The 24290-nt window shown below is 38.9% G+C and overlaps 1 protein-coding gene across 1 annotated transcript in view; it reads left to right on the forward strand.

The window, feature by feature from the left end:
- CUBN (cubilin) overlaps positions 1-24290 on the forward strand; it is a 269760-nt gene that overhangs the window by 52711 nt on the left and 192759 nt on the right. The window contains exons 22-27 of the mRNA XM_022580595.3: positions 2053-2183; positions 11617-11809; positions 13300-13460; positions 13885-14066; positions 14822-14978; positions 17902-18089. Coding sequence (XP_022436303.2) covers positions 2053-2183; positions 11617-11809; positions 13300-13460; positions 13885-14066; positions 14822-14978; positions 17902-18089 — 1012 coding nt within the window. The remainder of the gene's footprint in view (positions 1-2052; positions 2184-11616; positions 11810-13299; positions 13461-13884; positions 14067-14821; positions 14979-17901; positions 18090-24290) is intronic.

Below are 24290 nucleotides of genomic sequence, written 5' to 3' on the forward strand. Positions count from 1 at the left end.
ATGCATCTTTTCATCTCAGACATGGTAGTTTTCACTTCTGGAAATTCATCTGGGGCCATCTTTTATATCTTCCACATCTCTACTTTATACATTAATTTTTTGCCTCTAGCTTCTTAAATTGGTGGGATACAGTTATAACTATTTTTATGTCTTTGTCTGCTAATTCAGTCCTCCGTGTCATTTCTTGCTACGTTTAGATTGATCAGTTTTTCTTCTCATTATGGGTCATACTTTCCTCCTTCTTTTCATGCTTGGTAATATTTGATAGGATGACACACATTTTCAATTTTGTGTTTGTGCACTGGACACTACTGTATTCTTGGGCTTTGTTTTGGGATGCAGTTAAGTTACTTTGAAACAGTTTGATCGTTTCCAGTTTTGCTTTTAAACTCACTTGTCTCCTGTCTCTGAAGAGTCATTGTCCTTCACTGCTTGATAGCCAGTGTCTTGAGAGCCATTGTTCTATCTATTTTTGTCCAGATTTTCAGTTGTTTCAGATACAAGATTATGTAAATCCAGCCCCTGTTATTACCTCTTTGTTGGAAATAGATATCTCCTGATTCCTTTTTCCCCTTCTTTTTGTATTTCATTTTCTTTTTCCTCATCCATTTTTTGTTGTTGTTGTTGTTTTGTTTGTTTGTTTTTGCGGTATGTGGGTCTCTCACTGCTGTGGCCTCTCCCGCTGTGGAGCACAGGCTCCGGACGCGCAGGCTCAGCGGCCATGGCTCACGGGCCCAGCCGCTGCGCGGCATGTGGGATCTTCCCGGACCGGGGCACGAACCCGTGTCCCATGCATCGGCAGGCGGGACTCTCAACCAGTGCGCCACCAGGAAAGCCCTCCTCATCCATTTTTTAAACATTTTTCTTTATCCATTATTTCCTTGAACTTATTTTTTCCCGCAGTTTTATTCTCCCTCTTCATTTTTTGATCTTTCTTGTCTTAATCTTTAAGTTTTTAAAATTCCTTCTTTTTTTCTATTTCTTTTTTATACTTGACTTGTAATCACTGAAAAATACATAATTTTTGCTGAATGACATAAACTACAATGATCTAGTCCAAATTTGGCAGACATGGGCATATAGAGAGACATTTAGAATATTAATTCATCTACCTTTGTTTTGATCAAGATATTGTCATTTTTAACACTGAAATGGTATTATACACCTTTTCTTTTCCTTTTTCTTTTACAGAAATTAACTCATCTATTTCCCATATTTAATACTTTGTCTTATTTTGGTTTCTATTTTTTTCCCCCTGTCATTCCATTAAGGTACTTTTACCCGCTGTTCTCTGAATTGAGATTTCTATTTTCTAGGCACTCCTTCTTATAAATGTTTCTCTAGATAAAAGCTCATGACATAATGTCTTTTAGCTTTACTACAAGAGTTTTTCTGAGTAAAATTGTTTTCTTCAACAAAAACTTGACATGGTTTAGTAAACAAACTCTTACCTCTGCATAGGCCAGCTGGGTAAAGACAATAGATTCCACCTGTATAAGGCTTACTATTCCAGGCACTGTTCTAAGTTCTTTATATACAGTGTATTAACTCATACAATTCTCAAAACGACTCTATGAAGTAGGTGGTGTCGTCACCCCCATTTTACAGATGGGAAAACTGAGGCATAGATGTTGAGTCCTCTGCCCAAAGTCATAAAGCCTCTAAGAGATAGACCTGACTGTAGAGTCTGTGCTCTCTGAGTTAATAATACATGGTTTTCCTTTGTTGCATAAGTGTGTTGATTACATTTCTATGAATAAGTTCAGTAATGTGCGGTATGGTGACTCCTATAGCTCGTAATTTCTAATTTCATTGAACTTCTGTTACAAGTCACACAGCTAAGCACATACATAAAACCATCTAAAGGAAGTAATCATGAATTGGATGATCTTTAGCAACTTTGTAAATGGTTTGTGCTTGAAATATACTTGTTTTTTAAGGTTAATAGGGGATATTATTGTTGTTATTTTTTTTATATGTCCTAATTTGGGGTACATCATTTCAAGCATACTGAAAGTTTTTAAACCTGTGTTCTTTCTTGGTTTCAAATAGATATTGTGGAAAATCCATCCCACCCTCTCTTACCAGTAGTGACAACTCATTAATGCTTACATTTGTGGCTGACCCTGACCTTGCTTATGAAGGCTTTTTAGTAAACTATGAAGCAATTGATGCATCAGCAGGTAATGAAATAGCATTGTATGCTTGGTTTCACTTACTGCATTAAAGGGTAGTACTGTGAGAATACTTCATGCCAAAATCTGTGACATAATGAAAGATGCTTTTAGAATAAAGTGTAGTGACTTAAGTGCCTTCCATATTAAATATAGAGTAATGAAAAGGTAAGAGTATTTTATCAATGTTAAATTTTCTAATTTTGGTAATTGCACTCTGGTTTTGTAAGAGAATGTTTATGTTCTTAGGAATAATAAAGCAATGGGAGCAAAATATACGTATGTAGTAAATCTGAGTAAAAGGAATTTGGGAGCTTTTTCTTACAACTTTTCTGTGAGCTTAAAATTCTGTCAAAATTAAGTGTTACAAAAGAGACCAAACACTTATTTTAAGAAATTAGAGAAGGGGAGGGTGGGACGAATTGGGAGATTAGGTTTGACATAAATACACTACCGCGTGTAAAATAGATAGCTGGTGGGAACCTGCTGTAGAGCACAGGGAGCTCAGCTCGGTGCTCTGTGATGACCTAGATGGGGGAAAGGAGGAGAGGGAGGTCCAGGAGGGAGGGGATATAGGTATACATATAGCTGATTCACTTCACTGTACAACAGAAACTAACACAACATTGTAAAGCAATTTTATTTTACTCCACTAAAAAAAAAAAAAAAGAAAGAACTTAGAAAAAGGACAACAGAATAAGAAACTACTACATGTAATTCTATGGCAGAAAATGAAAGATTTTTTGTCAAAATGTGCATTTCTAAATTTGACTTAATGAAATTGAATCTTTTCAGCTTCTTTCCTTTTAGTGTTTTTTTCCTATTACTTAATTCTCATCATTACTCTGCTCTTTGCAAATGCAGTGTGAGAAAAAAACACCCTTTGCCAGCAGGGTCTTTGAGGTCATGCATAAACCAGAGATGCTCCCAGCCCCAGAACCTATGGGATTTAGGAGGGTGCCATGTTTTCTTAGGCTCCTGTTCCCACCTGGGATGTGTACCTTTTTAGGGAGTCTGGGTTTTCCTTTTGCATAATATTTAGAAAGATAGTTCATGGACCAAAATACTATGCAGTGTAGACATACAGGGTGTGGGGGTGTGTGACTGAGCTTCCCAAGCATTTCACACCTTTGATTGTCCCAGAAACATGTAATTCTCGGAAGCTTAAGAAAGTACTGAGAGCGTTTCCCTGTACCAGATGTGCTCCCTCTGACACCGTCCTGCCTCCAGAACTCCCCAGCCTCTCATCTGTTAAAGCCCGCAGTCCCTTAAAAAAAAAAAAAAGGTAAATTAATCTTCCCCTTGGAGTTTCCACCAATTTCTCACTTATTTCCTCTCAGAGCAGCTGGCCACTATTGTTCATTTCAGGCTGTTCTCTGTAATAGTTCAAGTTCTGTTTTGGAAGCGTGGCTTTAGATTTCTCCAGGATCCTGAGTGTGAGAAAATCATACACCTTTCTCTCCTGTGGGCTCCACTCTCGAGATAGTTCATTATCCAGCTCCAGCACCTGGGAAATTGAATCCCCAGCAGTTACAGTTGGTTATGTTATGTGATTGACATGTTTACTGGACTTCGTTCAGATTTTTCACATCCAATGACCAAAACCGGCTTCTCAAGAAATTCTAGTTGCACACAATTTTCCATACTTTTGTGGTTTTATATGCCTCATATTTTTGGCCCAAACCACAGCTGAATATTAGATTAGGATTTGGAGCAAGTCACTTGAACTGTCTGGGCCATAGTTTTCTCATCTGTAAAATTAAGGGATTGGATCTGATGATCTTTTGGATGTCTTCTGCCTTTAATCAACTATGAACACAAGTTTAATTTGCTGCATGAATAAACTAGCTGTAACTCAGATAACAAACGATACAGGTGGGACCTCCTAAAATATTATGGAAATCTTTGTAACAATATGCAGTATCTCTGCAATGACTCACACAGCCTCGTTAAAACCAGCTGGCTTGTAAAGCAATATCTAGTGCAATAGGAGTAATCTGGCAGGGAGGATGATAAATTTTAATTCAGAAAGATAAGATACAGGTAAAATAAAAGTAAGTTCTGAGAAAGGAAAGAAGCAAGCTGGACAGAAAAGAAAACTGACAAAGAAAAGACAGGTGATGAGAGAGAAGGGCATCCTGAGGTGGCAAACCCTAAAGACTCTCCAGTCCGCCTCCCCGTGAGGTCATCGCTACTTTGGCTGTGTTTGGTCCAGACAGGGCTGAAATCACAGACAAGGAAGCGTTTGCTTTCCACCCCTTGGCTGAGCCTGGCTGGTCTCTGTGCGCCTGCCCTTTGCTGGATGATTTCATCAGCCTGACGACCACAGTCAGATATTCTAAACAGCAATCTAATCACTGGATCCGGGAGGCCGTACGGCACCCTCATCTTATCATTTAGGAGCCTGTCTCAGTTTCCCATAGAGGAGGACACGAGGGATGGGCTCTCATGAATTGCTGAGGGCGCCCCTGAAGGACTGCTCAGGGGAGGACGGCTCAGGAGACTGATGTGCAGGTCGGGCTGGTCACAGCCAGGCGGGCAGCCCGAGTCTGAGTTCGCTGCCCACCTGGAAAGAGGGGGGTGGTGGGATGCTTTCTGTTCAGCTGTCATCTTATTTTTGACATTTTCTGCAGTGTTAGGGAAAAGTGTCAACGGACGCTCAGTCACTGGCCCTCATCCTATCTTACTGCTTTAGCAAAAGTTATCTTTAGGCACTAATGACAGTCCTGGGTTGTTGGCTTTTAGTCCGTTGGCACCACAGGTGTGAGTTTCTCTGCTGTTTCCTGCCTTCATCTGGTAAAGGTTAAATTTCCTGACTTGAATCCAGTTACTTTTCCATCTGTAGTTGTACCATGGGGCTGTGATGTCAGCCCCTAAATATGTGTGTGGGAGGAAAGAGATTGACTTCTGCTCCTTGCTTGACTCCCTCCCCCATCAGCGTTTCTGCTTTCATCCAGATGTGCCTGGGGCAACAGAGACAAAGACCTAACTAGAAAATGCTGGTGGCTAGAAACCCTTACGAATTTCTTAGTAACTGATTTATGAACCCGGGGTTTAAGTGTTTGCTAATTTAACGTACAAAATATTTGAATTCAGAGACAATATACTTGATTAGTTAACTTTAATTTAAACTGTAATTTTATTTTCTATCAACACCTACTGCATATACGTCAATATAATCCTACCAAGAGGGGACTTTAAAAGGATAAGAAAGAATAGAGAAACGTACCTGACACACTTTAGACTTTAACATTAGAAGAAAACCTGTATAACCTCTAGTCTAGTGTTTTTCAAACACTGAAGCATTCATGACTCCTCAGTGGGTCATGATATTATCTTATCAGATTGCTACCTACATTTGCGAAAAGTATGGAATAGAATAGAAAAGAATAGACTAGAAAATATCAGAGCTTATCATGAAGGGTTTGGTGTTACTTCATGAAACCTCTTTGCATTATCTGTGTATGTGCATGATTGATGTAAATGTATTTTTATGGTGTGCCAGAAAACTCAAAACACTAATCTAGTCTGATTACCTTATGTAGTCCAATTACCTTATTTTTCAAATGAGGAAAATTGAAGTCCAGAATTGAATTTATCCTCCCAAGAATACACAGCTAAGTTGGTTTAGAAGCCACACACAAGCAATCCAGTTCAAACATGGAATTCATTTGTTTTACCAAATCTAGACTAGTTCTTAGAAAAGCTCTCGATGCCCTGCACATGGGGGTGGCTGGTAACATCCCATTCAGAGCTACAGTAGAACGGCAGTGGGCTTTTCCTATTTTTTGCTAGGGGAAGAGCTTTACAGTTGTTTGGGGAAATGTCCAGGAAGTATCAGAAGCACATCAACATTAGGTTAAAAGTCGGCCCTGGGCTTCCCTGGTGGCGCAGTGGTTGAGAGTCCGCCTGCCGATGCAGGGGACGCGGGTTCGTGCCCCGGTCTGGGAAGATCCCACATGCCGTGGAGCGGCGAGGCCCGTGAGCCATGGCCGCTGAGCCTGCGTGGGCTTTCACGTCCTTCTCATTCCCCGCTCAGAGTTCCCACCTACCCGGCAGTGGGTGTTTAGTGCTGTTTTTCATCCATCACCCTGGATATGAGCCCAGAAGAGGCATCTAAGAGTGAGAAGTCAAGAAATGATTACCAGAAGGGAAAGCGAGGGTTTCTTTAGAAGAAATGCATAGAGAGAGTCTGTTTCTATTTTAAAACTTCAATCCGGCAGAGCCGTGTTCTCAAACTCTAGTGTTCATTGGATGCTCGAGGTGGGGTTTTCTTGTTTCAGATTCAGGTATCAGAACCCCACCCAGGTATTCTGATTCACATAGGTCTAGGGTAGGTTTTCACCAAGCAATTCAAGTGGTTCTAATGAAACTTTGCATTTCATCAGAGACTCTGAAAGTCAAGTCCTAGCATATAAATTGCTGTAGAATTACAACTGAGGTGTAATGGTGGATTGGGCTGTAACTGCTCATGGGGGAAAATACTTTCTATTATTTGGTGAAAGAAAGGCTGAAGGTGAAGTCAGAGCCTCCGTTCTAGTGCCAGCCTTGCTGCTAACTTGGAAAGCTTTGGGCAAGTCACAAGCCTCTCTGATTCTTTCTATCCAACTTGAATTCTGTATTTTCTGCTCTGAGATATTCAGATATTTTTAAGGTTTTTTAAGTACGTCTATTGATCTCTTAAAGATTTACTTTCTCATTGGTCAGTAGTTTCTCATATTTTTGTAGATATGGGTTTCCCAGCACTTCCCAGCTCAGTAGATTTATCTTATTTAATTTATCATATTTCTCAGTTCTTAGAATAAAAATGCTAAACAAAACATTGTGATATTCTTAGTTTTCTACTCACCTTCATTTCTAAATTGACATTTCATGCTTAGAGAAACCAGGGATTAATAAAGACCACAGGATTTGGAAAGGAAGCACTTGGGGTTGAATTTTATCTTTGTCGTGTCTGAGCTAAGTGATTTTCAGAGCTTAACCTCCAGGAGTCTCATATCCTTCACCTGTACCTTCATCTCTAAGGAGTGGAGGTTATAATGCCTGGTTGTTTCACATAGTTGGGGAAGATAAAATGAGACATTTTCTGTGAAAATTATGTAATAGGTGTAAACCGCCATGATTGTGCCAGATTTAAAATAGAATTACTGATATCCAAATACAGTTTTACAGTAGCTGCTTTAGTGATTTAGCTTATATTCATGTTCATTAAAATTGGTCATCGATATGGGAAAAGAAAAAGCCATGACCGTGACCACCTAGCAGAAAATTGTAGGCAAATGTTAAATTTGGGTTAGGGAGGCTTCTTCTTTCCTCGTGAAGAAATTGAACCTGTAATTTTATATTCTCTCAAGTCTTCACTTTGAAGGTTGTTAAACCAAATATGCCAATAAAAGCAGATGGCGGTTCCGGGGTTCATTAGAAAATCTGAGGTCATAGGTATTCACGTAAACACAAGAAGTTTCCTAGATGATTTCAGAAAGCACCACCTATAGGTGGATCCCTAGTGTGATTGGCTAATCACAAAAGTTATCTCACAAGCCAAAGCAGGGAGGTGGTGGAGCAGCTACCCATAATCTAGGGTCTCCCTAGGAGATACATTCTTCTATCTACAGGGTCAGTTTATCCTACTCCCATCACCCAAATCGCATGGGACGATACCATCATTGCTTTTTGAGTTGGAGGATTATCTGTGTTTTGAATTTTCCCTTGGATAATGAGCTGAATGCTATGTTACTAACACTTATTTAAAGGTGCTTAGTGGAGGCAGACACACCTTGTGATTTTTAGAAAAATACGGTTTTGTGATTTTGTAGTGGTCCACAGCAGATGTTTGTGTACTTCCTCTTTTCTTTTTTTTTTCTTTTGAAGTTGGTCAGAAAGAAAGATGTGAGAGGCCTACTAATAGCTGTCTTTGATCTTCGGAGATGTGTTTTTCCACTGCTAGTTCAGTTGAATTTAGTGGATGGAAGAAATCTACTTTTCTTCTTCGTCTCTTTGTAAATGTTGTTAGACCATAATAAAGGGCAAACTGCCATTGGATATGAGTTTTCCTTTGGCTACGTAAGATATAAACAAAAGGCATTTTTCGTGTTTGTATCTTGTGTTGATGTAAGAAGCATCATGGCAACACATGAATATCCTTTTATGGGAATATATTCAACTTTAGTTATTTGTGGTTTATTGCAAAGCATAAGAGGAAGCCAAAGTCTAGCGTATTCTCAGTATACTGCCTCTAAGCATAAGCCTACTGATACTTCCCAGTATCAATATTATTCTATAAACAGCAATTTACACTGTCAAGGGAAGAACACGTGAACATTGTACAGATTTCAGAGTTAGATAAGAGGACTTACTAACCTTTCAAGAAACAAGTACGTTAAGTTTAGAGAACCATTGTTTTTCTCTCTGTAATACAAATTAGATATGTGAATCTCATAAAACTACAGTCAAATTTTAACATTAAATATTCTATCATTTAATATTTGTAGCAGGTGTACCTGCTCCAGCCTAGCAGGAGCTACTCTCTGGCATGACTTTCTAAGTCTCACCCCATGCTTGTCCAGTCCAGGCTCTGGCAGGAGTTCATAGGGAACTTTCCGCAGATGGCTGGTTCCCCTCTCCGTATGTGTCCTCCTCACTGGAGCAGTGCCAGTGCCTTTGGAAGCCCTATACTCTGATCCCTGCTTCCTCAGCTCAACAGGACTGTCATTCACTACTTTGGCTTCAGCTGTGGTCAGAAAATTCTTGGCCCAGATAAAAAGCCAAGGAAATCAAGACTCCTACCTCATGAATTTTCTTTCTGTCAAGGATTGCAGTCTTGGACTGCCTGTGGTCCAGTGCCTCCTATATTTTGTCCAGTTTTATAGCTGTTATGGAGAGGGGCTAGTCTAATATTAGTTACTTGCCATGGCTGGAAACAGAGATTCCTATAACTTAAATTTAGTAAACATTATAAAATATTAAAGAATCACAATATACCCAGGAGAGAGGACAGGGGAAAATGAGGTGAGAAAAGTGGAAGGAGGAGGGATGGCGTAGAGACAAGGGTAGGAAGTTAGATACTTGTCCCCCACTTCTTAGTTTTCAGCACATTAAGTAATATACTTTTAACAAATATTTATTAGATGTGATCTGGGCCGGGTACTGTGGTGACAATTAATAAAGGTTAACAAGGTCCCATTCATATCTCAACGAATGAGAGGAAAGGCTTAGTAGAGGAAATATACTCACATAAACACAATCACAATAAAATATATATTGGGGGTTCAGATTGCAATTTGCATAAAGCTTTATTGAGCACAAGGACATTAATTCTGTTTGATCAGGAAATGTTTCACAGAGGAAGTGATATTTGAATTTGACTTTGAATGATGGGTAAGAGTTTATTTGTTATAGGTGTGTTGGGGAAGGAGGGCAGGTTGTCAGATACAGCGTGTTAAACGAAGTGAACAGCGTGAAGATCATTTGAACACCTCAGGGACCGTTTTTTACCTTTGTGCCAACAATGGAAAAGAAGCTTGATGTGTAAATCAGAATTTCAGTAGGGATTCACACCCACCTGCCCGTTACAAGTACTACAATAATCACTTCCATATGGACAAGGTACAGGGAAATTACTCAGCATTACCTCTCAAAATTTTTCATTAAAATTTCCTTTACTTGGGAACCTGATTATACAGGCCATTCTCCTGCAGACTCATTCCAAGTTGCACTGAAAACACTCAGTGCAATTGTGTCTCCCCTCTGGGGGTAGAGTGGGAAAGCAAGGAACAGCATCATTTTAAGAACAAGTGAAACGGGCAGAGAATTCGCTCTCGATATTTGATTTATTGGCTAAAGCTGTTTGACTGCAGGGGTGGTCAATTAGTCTGTAAGTTCGTCAGCTCAGGGAGACTGGGTTACAGCCTTCACTTACTGTCCGTTTGATCCATAAGTTTTTATCTTAGTAATACTCATTAGTGGATCTGAAATACTTAATGTACCGCCTCTTCACACACATTCCCGCCCCTCTCCTGCTCTCCCCTGCTTTTTCTCTGCCTTTTCCCTTCCTTTTTTTCTCCCTTCCTTCCTCTCTCCCTCCCTTCCTTCTTTTCTTCCTTGACCCTTGAAGAAATATCTTGGCAGACTGTAGAAAAGTATAGAAGTATATACAACATTCATCCCTCAAGTTAAATATCACTGTCAACTCCTTCAATAAATTAAGCCTTGATTACTTGCTGTTTAAAATCGAGTAAACCAAATGCATGGTGAATGCCAGTTCTCTGAAGGCCGTACATAGGTAGGAGAACGTGTAGTATTTCCTGTGCATCTCTGTGCTCTCAATGCCAGTGGTCCCTCTTTTGTTTTCTGAGTATGATTATACAGCTGCAACTGGGGGAAATAGCACACCTGAACATCCTCATTTTCTTTTTTTTATTCATCATAAAGTATAATAGTTTATTCTCCTCCAAAACCTGTCAGTCAAAGACCTGTGTCTACTCCTAGATCCTAGATTTATGTTATTACTGGATCCAACTGAAGATACATTAAGAATGCATTGAAACCAGACTTTCTTTGGAAAATATCTCAGATTTGGAGGGCATTTGGAGTGGGTTGGTTAGTGACTAGAGAGTCTGAAGGACTGAATAGGTCAACTGTTAAAGTAGAACAGTTAGTCGTTATCTAGGACATAAACTTATCCAGGTACTATCTAAATGTTTCATATGAACGATCTAATTTATTCCTCACATTTATGCCCTGCTTTTCTTACACTTTTCTGTTCTATTTCGAAGCATAATGATGGTCACTACCATTTACTGAGCACGTAGCACGTCCAAGTCCTTTAATTGCATTATATCTCTGACGCTTGGGTGTGCACTCAAAGATAGTTACAACTCCATCTTAGAGATGAGGGTCAGAGAGGTGAAGCAACTTGCCTAAAGTTGTACAGTTCGTCATTGTTTGAGCTGGGCGTTGATTCAAGGTCACTCTGATCCCTGGGTCTCATCTCCTATTTATCACCCTGTGGCTGAGTACCAGCTTTGTCATTTCTCATAAATTCATGCTTTGACAAAAACCATTTTGAAAGAAGGGTACAAAAAGAAGAACAGAACTGAATTATTGCTAGGCCTCCCCCTGTGATTTCTGCAGTTGAGCCAAATTTTTAATGTTTATGATAATTTGCATGGATTAAAAAAATTATAGCACTTCCAAGAACCAAAAAGTCGCGATTATATGTAACAAATTCCACTACACAGCTTAGGTTTACTATTAGTAATTGTTTTTGCCTTTGAGACCAAAAACTTTGTTCTGAAAGGAAATCATTCTTTGAACATCCCCGAATGGCCTATTGAAAATCAAGTATTTTGGCAAAAATTAATGAAGTGTATATTACTGAATGTCTGGTAAATGTAGTATAATATTTTTTATTTCCTCTCTTGTGATCTGTTTCTTTTCACAGCATGCTTGGAAGACTATACAGGTGAATCTGGGACTCTCACTTCTCCAAACTTCCCCAGTAATTATCCCAACAACTTAGAATGCATTTATAGGATCACGGTGAAGACCAGCCAACAGATTGCATTGCACTTCACAAACTTCTCCTTGGAGGAGGCCATTGGGGGAACTTGTGTAGCAGATTATGTGGAAATCAGGTGAGCACCTTTATTTCATCATAATTTTTTTCATTATTTATTTTCATTCATAATCTTTCTTGGAAAGGTTAAGGAAAAAATATAGAAATTTTCTGTAAAGCTCCCTTTTGTGCTCTTTCTTGCAAGATAGAAAGTTTGTCATTCTGTACTGCTGAACTGAATGAAGAAGCATTTTCAGAACTCTAATGGAAAACTGATGAACTCATAAAAGTGCTAACAAAAGATCAAGATGAAAAAAAATTAATTACATGGGACTGAGTGAACCGATGAGGGTGATTATAATTTTTGTGACTTTCTGTTTGAATAAAAATAAATAAATAAAAAATAAAGTTTGTCATTTGGAACCTGGCTTAACAGTAGGAAAACAAAATTGCATAAGATTCAGTGGTTATTTAGAAGTGATTATTTTATTGGGAATATTTAAAAATAAACTCTGAATTTTATTTGGGCAGAGTAAACAGATATACTACTGGTCTGAAATTAGACACTTGCAATTCAGGTACTGAATACCTACTTTATGTAAAATCAATTTAAGTTTTAGGCTGTTTACTGTCCATTTAGTCTAATTTGTCATAAAAACGATGTTAAGATAAAGTTTTCACAAAGTTTTTTTGCGTTCAGATAATAAATTCTAGGCTTGTGAATTTCAGTGCAAGGCTTTATTCTTTAATTCTTTAGTGCTTTGAAAGAATGGGTTTTAAACAGTTATATTTGCAATAAAGGTGAGTTAAGTTATACATTAATATCTCCCCAAATCATTACATTGAGTTAGATTAGACTAATCAATTTGGTGTGCATCTGTGTTAAATTTTTTATTTGACATTTCAAAAGCCTAGAATCTTATACTATTTTACAGTAAATTTTGTTCTATGATGTAAAGTAAGGTACTGAAACAATAAAGCATTATCATGCCATGTAATGCTAAAACAACATAATTTTCAGCAATCATTGGACTTTAATGTTGAGTGAATATTTTTTTCTAGGCTTGAAAAAGCTATAGATTATAAACTAGATTTAAGACCCTAAAAGTTCTTGGGGAAAGAATTATCTTCAAAATTTTGCTTAACTATGTCAAATATATTAAATTTTGAAAATTTTCAAATGAGAAGAAAAACATTTAAGTTTTCTCTATAAAATTAAGCAACATTTCTTTCTACTGTTAATAATTATGGTTTCTTTATCCTTTGTTCTCTGACCCATTTGCCAGATGCTTTATTTGAGAGGGAGAAGATTAAACACTTTTTCTCCATTTGCAACTGGTTATATAAAATGTCATGCCAACCACACATGATGGTTATTCTATGTTATTATTCATATATTATTTAATGAAGTGAAAAACTGAAAACTTGAAATTGTTTTTAGAATATTTGAGAGAGAGGTTGACTGACAAACTTATCTGTTTTTGATCTCAAAGTTCAATTAATGTTAAATGTTTATATCGTAATATTATCAATACCCTACCAAATGATCACATCTGTATTTTGTCACAGGAATGGAGGCTATGAAACTTCACCACCCCTGGGGCAATACTGTGGCTCCAATCCACCTCCAAGAATCATCTCCCACAGTAACAAACTATGGTTAAAATTTAAGAGTGACTTCTTTGGCTCAGGGCCTGGATTCTCGGCTTATTGGGATGGGTCATTAACAGGTAAATGGCCAAGACTCGTCTTTTATTGGAGAGTCCAGTCTAACTGGCATCTTGATTGTTGGATTGCTCCGCTCTTATCTATTTTTTTCCAGCTGTATTTTGTCAGTACTATTTATAATAAACTTCAACATTGTGAATATTTCTGAATTAACAGTAGCCGTTTTGTTTTCATTTTTGAAGGGCAAAGTAAGGGAAAATGTTCTAGTTCCCTGGTATAGTTCATCAAGCTGTTCGTCTTGGTTAGGAAAAGGAAAGTACATTGACGTGAATTAGGGTTACAGGCTAGCTACTCCTTGGTGGTGCAGTTTTGTTTTGCAACTTGGTTTAAAGGGGAGCGACAGTAGCACCAGTTTGATATAGACAAGAAGTTGCAGTTTTACCAGAAAGGAAAGGATGTGTGTCATCTCATGTCTCTCTCCCGTAGGTTGTGGAGGCAATCTCACCACTCCCACCGGCATGTTCACATCTCCCAACTACCCGATGCCCTACCACCACGGCTCCCAGTGCCACTGGTGGTTGAAATCCAGCCATGGCAGTCCGTTTGAACTGGAATTTGAAGACTTCCATTTGGAGTACCATCCAAACTGCACTTCAGATTATCTGGCCGTATGTATAAAGTTTCACTTGTAGCCTCCACTGCTTCCATCTTGCCCAACACACCTTAATGCATCATTTTTTATTTTTGAGATTCGGGAAAGGGGAACATTTAAACAAAAGATCCATATTAAAAACTGAAACAGAATAAAAAATTAAAAGAAAATTTGATGAGAATAGCCTTCTAAGTACAGCATATATTAATGAATGTCTTGGTACACTAAGTACTTAAAATATCAGTATACTGAATATGCACTGTTAAGATTTGGTTAAAATCTCCTGAAAGGGGTTGTGAGATTTATAACAATTATTATCTACATAATTTCTATATATACACTGAAAACTAACAATCTAGAAGATGTATTAGAGGGTGAATTAGAGAAGATAATTGAAGTCATCGAAACAGGACTTTTTACAGTATCAGCAAGTCACCCTCGTCCATTGAAAAACCATCTAAATAAAAAATGTATTAAAGTGTAATAAATTATAAACTATGAACTAAAAAAGCAAGGAAGACTACTGATAATAGCTATGGTCTCCAAAACATGTAATAATCCTTCATTTTCAATCTTTACATTTCAACCTGGGTTCTGAGTTCATGGCTCAAGTTTATAGACATTTAAATATAATTTTAAAAGCTATTTTGATTCAGGACTTTTCTTTTGTCATATCATTTTGTATTTCTTCCCCACTTCTTAAGAAATACAGTGTCCTTTAGATAGTGTTTATAGCCATAACCATCTGACATTTAAAACATTTTCTTAAAGGTATATGATGGGCCAAGTACCAGCTCTCATCTACTAACTCAGCTTTGTGGGAACGAGAAACCGCCTGTCATCCGTTCTAGTGGAGACAGCATGTCTTTAAAACTGAGGACAGATGAAGGTCAGCAAGGACGTGGCTTCCTGCTTAAATACCACCAGAGTAAGTGTGTGTGCCGGTTGCTTGGTGCCTATAGTGGGTCTTCAATCTCTGGATGCATGAAGCAAATTGAAATAAGTGTAACCCATTGGTTTGAGCAACTGAAAGAAATCTTACCTCCTTATGAAAAAAAAATTTAACTCTATCTGAGGGAGAAACGCTTACTTACGCCTTGAATTTAATGTCCTGCAACTAAAGCACGTGGTAAGCTACAGAGACTTGGAAGCGGAATATGCTCAGACAGTTGCAATTCAGCTAAAGATCAGTGTAACAGGTTAGCAGCTAATGGGTTTTCATTTGGATTAAACATTACAAACTTCTAATTAGACATTATTCCATTGTACCGAAGTGTATCGAACACTACTGTTTTTGGCTTCTATCTCAAAAGATACTTAAATTTTATTAAGGGAGACTATGCTTATGAATCATATGTGAAGTAGGCACATTCTTTGCTGTGGAAAAATCTGGTCATTGTAGAGATGCCGTTTTAAAATCTGCTTTCCCTTGAGGCAAGATGGTGGAACTAAAGGAGTATTGAACAAAGAGTCAAGGGTCCCAGGTGTTTGTCCTGACCCCCAAGTCCCTCGGAAGTTCACTTGTTTTCTCTGGGGTTACATGACTTTCTCATAAAAAAAAGATTACATTAGTTGATCAGGAAATCTCCCTTCTAGCACTAGAATTAAATACTTCCTAAATTTAGTTTCAAAATGAAAATTCAAGAAAATAAGTTTTCCTTTAATTTATGTTATTTAATAAACAACTTATTTGTGTTTTAAAAAGTAGAGTTCGTTGCCCCACCAAAGCTAAGTTTATCCATAATTTTGGTACAATTACCTAAAAGTGGAATGAAACTTACAAGATCATAATCGGAACACACCGATTATACCCTTTGGATTAGTTGAAAGTATTAATATTTAACCTTGAAATGGGTGAATTTGAGGCTCACATTCACTTACTCCTGAGAGTTACGCTACATTCTAGGTAGTTTTGAATATTGAGTTTTAGTGATGTATGGCTTTGTTCTTCAGAAATTCATTGTTAGTGTATGAAAATCTCTCCCCAGTTTTATCAAGGGATGTATCTGTTTGGTTGAGCATAAAATCATTCTCTAATATTATTATTGCTCTGATCATTTGTTTCTTGATTATAGTCACACTGATTATTAAAGGTCCCTTCCTTTTCTTTGTATTCCTGTGATATTTTGTTTTTCTCTAATAATGTCAGAACACTGAAGGAGTAACGTAGTGCACAGGGATCTAGGTCCTTAACGGTAGAATCGGAGCTAACCGGTGAGATTTTCTGCGCAATCTGCCATTTGAAATTGGAGGTTTGCGGATAGTACGATGCCTGAGAACTGGGAGACAACCCATAGGGTTTAATGGAATATATTTTCCCCTGCCCTGTTGTGTAGTCATCGAGGCCCATGGTACCTACCTGCCTAATAGATGTAACTTCTCGCAGGCACCCAAAACAACAAAATTCTTCTTTAGAAATCCTTGGTGGGCAAAATTGTGACCTAAATACTTTTCAGAAGAAAGAGTTTTATTCCCTTGTTCCAGCAAAGGAAGATTTTGAAGACCCACAAATGTAGGCTTGTCCATACCAAAGCTTACAAATGGTGTCCCAGCCACCAGTGGAGAAGCAGTGCAGTAAAAATGCATCTATGAACCACATTTTTCAGAGACAACGTTTTTGATGTAGTATTTATTTTCCCATTCTCTTTTATTGCACATCGTACAATATGAAAAAGACTCGAGAAGAGGCCTGCACAGGCCTTATTCAAGCCATTAAGTTTGGCGGAATTTGGCGCTGACTCCCAGGACTACCCCGTACCTAGAAGTCCCTAGCACGGTTTTGTTGAAAATTCAGCTGACGGAAATGCCACCACTGGCTTGAAGACTTTATTCAGAATTTAATGTTTTTATTTCTTCTTCAAATCCTTTACATTGCTTCTGTTCGTTTCATACTTCCTGATGACTAACTGGAGGAATAACAGAGTCTTTATTATGAATTTCATGCTGACTTTTGAATGTTCAACAAAGCCATGTTGTTATTCATTTTTAGCCCTCACATAGGACTTTGTGTTTTTAAACTGTTGAATTTAAAGGCCAAGATTTCTGTCCCTTCCAAATGCTAAAGTTAGAAAAACAGAAGCATGGAATGTTTAATACACTTTTCTAAACAAGCAAATTGGACTGATGTCTGAGTCGTGCTAAGCTATTCTGCTCTGCACCAATTCACAGGAATTTGATGCCTGTTTTAACGCAGGGAATTTTCATGACACTTTAAGGTTTATGAATTCACTTAAGTATTATTTCACATTTGTTCTAAATGGCAACCGTTTCCCTATAAAGATGCTGCACCAACTACATGTATATATATGCATGTATGTGTGCATGTGTCTGTATACTCACATACATATAGGTTTCTCACACTCACATACATATAGGTTTCTTTTTTTTATAAATTTATTTTTTTTTAATTTTCATTTTTGGCTGCGTTGGGTCTCTGTTGCTGTGCGCGGGCTTTCTCTAGTTGCGGTGAGCGGGGGCTACTCTTCATTGTGGTGCACGGGCTTCTCATTGCAGTGGCTTCTCTCATTGCAGAGCACGGGCCCTAGGAGTGCGGGCTCAGTAGTTGTGGCACACCGTCTCAGTAGTTGTGGCTCGCGGGCTCTAGAGCGCAGGCTCAGTAGTTCTGGCGCACGGGCTTAGTTGCTCTGTAGCATGTGGGATCTTCCCGGGCTAGGGCTCAAACCTGTGTCCCCTGCATTGGCAGGCGGATTCTTAACCACTGCGCCACCAGGGAAGCCCCATAGGTTTCTTTTTAACCTAGCTGTTTTCCTAAAGGAAAATCTCACACACATCTTGGAGCCATTATGATATATATGACAGTGGTTCTTAACAATCATTATTATTTTTTCCAGCGTGTGAGAACGTGGTGATTGTGAATCAGACGTATGGCATCTTAGAGAGTATACATTATCCAAATCCCTATTCTGTCAATCAGCATTGCAACTGGACCATCCGAGCAACAACTGGAAACACTGTGAATTATACGTTTTTAGCCTTTGAATTGGAACATCACACGAACTGCTCCACCGACTACTTAGAGGTATGTGTTCTGAAGCTAAATAAATCACTGCATTTTCAGCTCAAGTTAGCAAGCCAAGATAAAAGTCATCATGCTTTGTAGAACCGAATCTCTCACTCTGCCCTACATGTCTATAGTATGCCAACTACCCATGGTATTTGAATAGGTATATTTCATGTCTCTTTCACTGCATCATCTTGATAGTAAGGGTATTTAATCTACTAAATTATATTCACAAGTAGCTATGTTTTTAGGTTTCAGTGTAACTTCTGGACTGAGTAATCTCATATTACTTAAATAATGCAGAAGTAGAAGGATAGCTTCTGGTTTTTGTTGGTTGTTTTTATGTTCTCTGTAAACAAGAAATCAGAAAGTATTTAAGTATCATGGCTTTAGTTAACACTTAATTTACCTGATACTGGGAATCATGATTTTGATTCTTGTTTTTTATTTTTAAACTTAAGTTCATTTCAGTTAATTTTTCTTTTTGTAAAATGGAAGTTTCTATTCGTTACAATAATGACCACCAATAACATTTATTGAACTTTCCATATACAATGCTATGTGATAAAAGTTGCTTGAGAATTAGGTAACCCAAAATATGAGGTAATCTGCTACTTTTATGATAAAATATTTTATTTACCAAAGCTTTTTTGCTAACTTGCATATGCAACTTTGTAGAGATATAGATTGAACAGGTAGGCAGCTACTAACTTTACTTTACAAATGTAGTTATACATTCATATATAAAATTATATATTTTATAAACTATTAGTTTAGAATATTATTTTCCACTTTCACACTTCATGAAACAATTTTACTCAGGCTATTTACATATATTTTGCCATCTAGTTTTCATCATTAATAAAATCGCTTTTTGAGTCCTCCAACACATCATCTTTTATCTCCGTCTACATTGCTAATATGTAATACTTCTGAATCTACGTACGATGTTTTCACTAGAAATCTTTTCTGAAGAAACCAGTACCCACTCTGATAACGTTAGGACATTTCCCCTCATCCCATCTATCCAAACACAATTGTTTAGTGTCTTTCTCTTTAAGATGGTCAGTGATTTTTGGAAGTCTTGCTTGCAAAGGCTTCCAACGGTCAGCACATGTAACTTTGAGGACATATTCCCAGGGAAAAAACCATTATCTTTGTAAAAGTTTCTTAACCCTCTTTTTTACCAATTCTTTAAAACAAACTAGCGTTGATCGAGGTCATTTGAGTTTGACATATTTTTTTCAAATTGTACTTTTGTTCAAAACAAAGAAGAGAAAGCGTCCCATACTTTGAGAGACTTTGTGAGGTGCCGAATACATGGATTCCCTTGTTTTTGAAGGATACTTTCTTTGGGTAAAAAAAAAAAAATCTTGCTTTATATTTAGAAAAGCTCAGTATCATAGAAACAGTAAGCATAGTGTTTACCCATCAGAAAGTTATATTTACTGGTATTCAAAGAAAATATGAGACAACGTAAAACAAACATAAAACAAGCATGAAACTGACAGTGGTTTTAAAGTCACCTTTCCTTGATCTAGTGCTCAGGTGGTCTTCACAAGCTTAACAATGGCATGTTTGTCTCATTCCTTTACCTGGAGTGATCACCTTTTTCTTTTCTTCACATGGTGAGACACTGTTCATTCTTTAGGGAAAAAAAGGCACGGGTTGCTTTCAAAGTCACGTGTTCATACCACAAACCCAGCAGCCTATCATATCATGTTTGTACTTCTGTGACTGTGTCCACATGCCCTACTGGACCATGAGCTTTCTGAAGGTGTGAGCTGTCTCTGATTGACTTTGTAACCCAGGCACTGATTACAGAGTTGGGATCTTATAGGGGTTCAGTAAGTTCAGGTTAAACTGAATATCGCAGTCATATTTTAGCATCAGCTTAAGGAGAGCTATTAATTAATGAGAAAGAACTGAATTCCAAACTGGCCTTTTTGTATAATCTCTACACAGTCACTGCAATTCAGCCACTTCAAGCACAACCCAAAATACAATTCGTGGGCGTGAAGAGTGTTGCACATTTAACAATCTGCTGGGTGCCTTACTTGATAAAGCACAGTGGAGAGAGCAGGGAGGGGAGGAAGCTTTTGAACTGGGTTTTTAAAGGAGGCTTTGGCAGAAAGAGTGGGGAGGAACTGAGCTGAAACCTTTCCAGGGACCGGACTCCAGCTCTTTGGACTTACTTGAGGGTGGAATGGTAACAAAAAGGGCCATCAGATAATTTTTGGAAGTGCTCGAAAACTGTCTAATGAAAATTACTTGTTCCAACAATGGCCGAGCCACTAATCGGAGGGCGTCCACAGATGATGTGTATCTTATGCAACACTGATGGTGAAAGCAGCAAAAACACAGAATGAGAACCAGACGTTCGGCAAAGGCTTCCAAAGAATCACACTGTTGCCAGAGAGAGGAGAGGCTTTCCATTTCTGTAAGCCAAGGGGCAAGACCAGAGCAATCGCTACCATGGCTGGTTTATGATGGACATTTTAAAAGCACAAATAACCCCTTAAGGAGAGAAAAGCCACAAACACAAAATCTAGTTTCCATTATTTTAATAACTTCTAGTTCAATGGTTTTTTCAAGTGACTTAGCCAAGACCAAAGTGAGTAGCTATTACTGCAGCCAGAATTGAGTTATTTCGAATTAACAGAATTGAAACTATGAAAGGACTTGATTAGGTGCTGGTTGGACACTGTGCCCAGCCTTGCTGAGAGGTGTGGGTTGGTAAAGATCCCACTGGGAAGCGATTCCATCCTTTATTACTTTGTCCTCTGGGCAAAATGAAATGATTCGTATTTGGAAATAAAATACTCAGTGGGAGGAAGGGTCATTTGCTTAAAGGAGTAAGACCATATTGCCCATGCAATTTGGGAAAGTCAACCTTAAGGATTTGTTTTGTATTTTATAACTTGATTTCACTTTTTCATTTTTATTTTGAGTCTGAGGCTCTGTGGAAGAAGAGATTTTTCATAGGTACTGAATATACAAACAAAAGTGATGGATTTGGGAGAAATCAGCACAGAGAGGTACAGGAAATCCAGAGCCAGTGTTAGGTCACCTGGGAGCATGTGGGTGGGGAGAAGAGGAAGGAGGAAAACTACGAGGTTGTTGTGTCATGGAAGCTGAGGGGAGAGAATGTGACACAAGGTGACAAGGAGAGATGCTGCCAAGACATCCAGAAAGATCAGCTCTCGTGGGATACCCTCCTCTTCGTGTTCTCTTGTATGTCAATGTCTCTCAAAATGTGGCACTGGATTGGATTCAACGCTCCGACTAACCTGGCATTGGACCATATTATCTGGTTCTTGTGCTCTGGTATTGTAGGTTTGTTGTTAGCCAAGTCGTAATGTTGGATGATATTAAACACCTGTAATCTCCAGGTCACTTTTACATGAATGGCAATGGCTTCGTAGCCAAACATAGGATATTATTTCTATTAAGTTATATTTCACTATTTTGCCTTAGAACTCCATCTCATCATGATTCCTCTAAATCCTGATTCTCTGGTCTTTAGAGCATTATTCATTTGCATATAAACTCATTGGCCATTGGCCTATGACTTCTCCAAAAATAATTGATAAAAATATCAGAAAGATGCTACCTGTTTCAAATACTCTAAAATGATAGGTTTCTCGGATTAAAATGCATCTGTTATTGAACATTTTCGGGATAGCACTATTCAAACAGCTTGGTAATAATAATAGCTGGTCTTTATTGAACACATTATTTGCTGGGTAATTCTCGCAGCAACCGTGTGATGTAGGAAATATCATTTTCCCATTTGACAGGTGAGGAAATTGAGACAAAGCCAGGTTGTCTGTAGTCACAAAGGTTATAGTAGCAAAGCCAGGCCTTCCACCAGGCTCTGTGGCTCTGGACTGATGCTCTGAGCCGTGACACCACACATACTCCATGCGTGTTCTCTTCCATAATTGTCACTCTCAGAGGTGACAAGAGGGGGTTTCCATGGAACCCTCAGGTTGACCACTCTAGTGACACTGTCACCAAGAGGAATTCATGTTATTTAGCATGACATTTTCATAGGGAAGCAGTGGTCATTTGCTATATCTTTGCTACATGCTGACAACTTACGTTCAGTGTCCAATTTAGAATTTTTCCCGATATTACCATCAATCTTACTCATCTGTGAGATTCCAGAATAAATCTTTCCCACATTTTGGAAGTTGAAACATTTTCCCTTCAGACCTCTGGCAGTCCTCCTGTTCTGCCTTATACTCTTGGTTGCAGGTACACACTCAAACTAACCCATGGAGAAAAGATTAGTGTTTGGAAAAGGGCTGTTCCTCTAAGAAAGGGAGAATCCTCATGACACACGGCATCAACTGAAAAGCCGGGAGAGGGCAGGAACCAAGGGGGCTCAGTAGCATCTCCTTTCTTTCTCCTTTCTTCTGGCTTTGTTGCTTCTCCCTGCGTACGTATAGTCCGTTTCTACCTTTCATCGCCACAGCTTCCTCTGAGTTTCTGCAGCCTCACAGTTTTAGCTTAAATAAGGCCACCCCAGCCATGACACTACGTGACCGTGGACCTCAAGTGCTCACAACCACCTAGACTTGCCCTTGACAAATTACAAGGACAGGTGGCTCATCCTTTTCAGTTTGACAGCAAGGCATGGATCTAGGCTGCCTATGGATGAGCGCCCCTCTAGGCAGCATGGCCAGCTCTGCCCAGGAGCGGTGAGGTCCGGCCCTCTGGCCTGCATTGCTCAGAGTTCACGTCTATGGGAAGAGGCAGAACCTTCCAGCAGGGAGGAGGATTCCGCCGGCATGCTAAAGCATTGTTTTGTTCTTTTTTCTTTTCTTTTGGCCATGCCCTGCGGCTTGTGGGATCCTAGTTCTCCAACTAGGGATTGAACCCGGGCCCTCGGCAGTGAAAGTGAGGAGCCCTAACCACTGGACCGACGGGGAACTCCCCTAAAGTGTTGTTTTGAATTACCCATAAAGCAAGCAAGGTTACAAAATCAGTTCTGCAATGTCCGCATCTCTCAGTTCAATAGGATGTAATGCACTTGAACCCAGAAAAATTCATGTAAAGGAGTTGACTGTCTTATATTCTAAATTGGATTTCAGTGTTTCTTCTTCCAGTTTCAAAATCATACAAGGAATCTTTCTACTTCATCTTCACGACATTACACTATCTTCTGTAAGCACTGGTCCAGCTCACATTTTCATCTTTCTTTTGCCCCAGTCATAGCTTTAAAAAATAGACATTTTTTTTCTAATTGTACCATATCCCGAAGTTTAGCTAATTTGTATGTGTGCTCATAAAATGGTCAGAAGGGTCCTGGGTAGCTCCATGGGTTTTTTTCTTAGATTGAGTTCTTCTGAGGTTTTCCCTTTTAATGCTCCTCAAATTTTTCCTGACTTTGTGGACAGAGTTTAATTTTTTAAGAATTTGTCATTTTTCTTGAATTTCCTTTCCTTTATCTATTGTTTTTCTTTGTTCTTTTAAAAAACTTTTTAAAAAGATTTTGGCTGTGTTGGGTCTTCATTGATGCATGTGGACTTTCTCTAGTTGCGGCGAGCGGGGGCTACCCTTCGTTGCGGTGCGCAGGCTTCTCACTGTGGTGGCTTCTCTTGTTGCGGAGCACGGGCTCTAGGCGCGCACGCTTCAGTAGCTGCAGCACGTGGGTTCAGTAGTTGTGACACATGGGCCCTAGGGTGTGCAGGCTTCACTAGTTGTGGCACATGGGCTCAGTATTTGTGGCTCACTGGCTCTAGAGCACAGGCTCAGTAGTTGTGGCACACAGGCTTAGTTGCTCTACAGCATGCGGGATCTTCCCGGCCCAGGGATTGCATTGGCAGGCGGATTCTCAACCACTGCGCCACCAGGGAAGTCCCTAATCTTTAATTTTTAAATTGTTTTTGGTCCCTGGGCTCATATCTCCTTGCAAAGTCTCAGTCTCTCAAACCTCAAGCTCATGACTGATGTGTCCCATCATCACAGGCTCTAGGGAAATTGATCGCTCTCGCCTAACGTTTTGGTCACTTCTACAGTAACAACCACTTCTCTGCTGGTCAGGATTAGTCCATGAGAGCACTTCTCTTCACTCTTTACTTTCTGACAGAGGACAGCATATAAAGAATTCAGCAAATGCTATGCTTTTTTTAAGAACAAGACACGAGAGGTGTCTGGAAAGACATCTGCCCGTTGCCATTCCTGTGTGTCTTTTTGCTCCACTAGTGTTGA

The sequence above is a fragment of the Delphinapterus leucas genome, chromosome 2 (genome assembly GCF_059928025.1).
Source record: "Delphinapterus leucas isolate spDelLeu-1000000601 "Yukka" chromosome 2, BTC_Dleu_Yukka2, whole genome shotgun sequence".
Taxonomy (NCBI): Eukaryota; Metazoa; Chordata; class Mammalia; order Artiodactyla; family Monodontidae; genus Delphinapterus; species Delphinapterus leucas.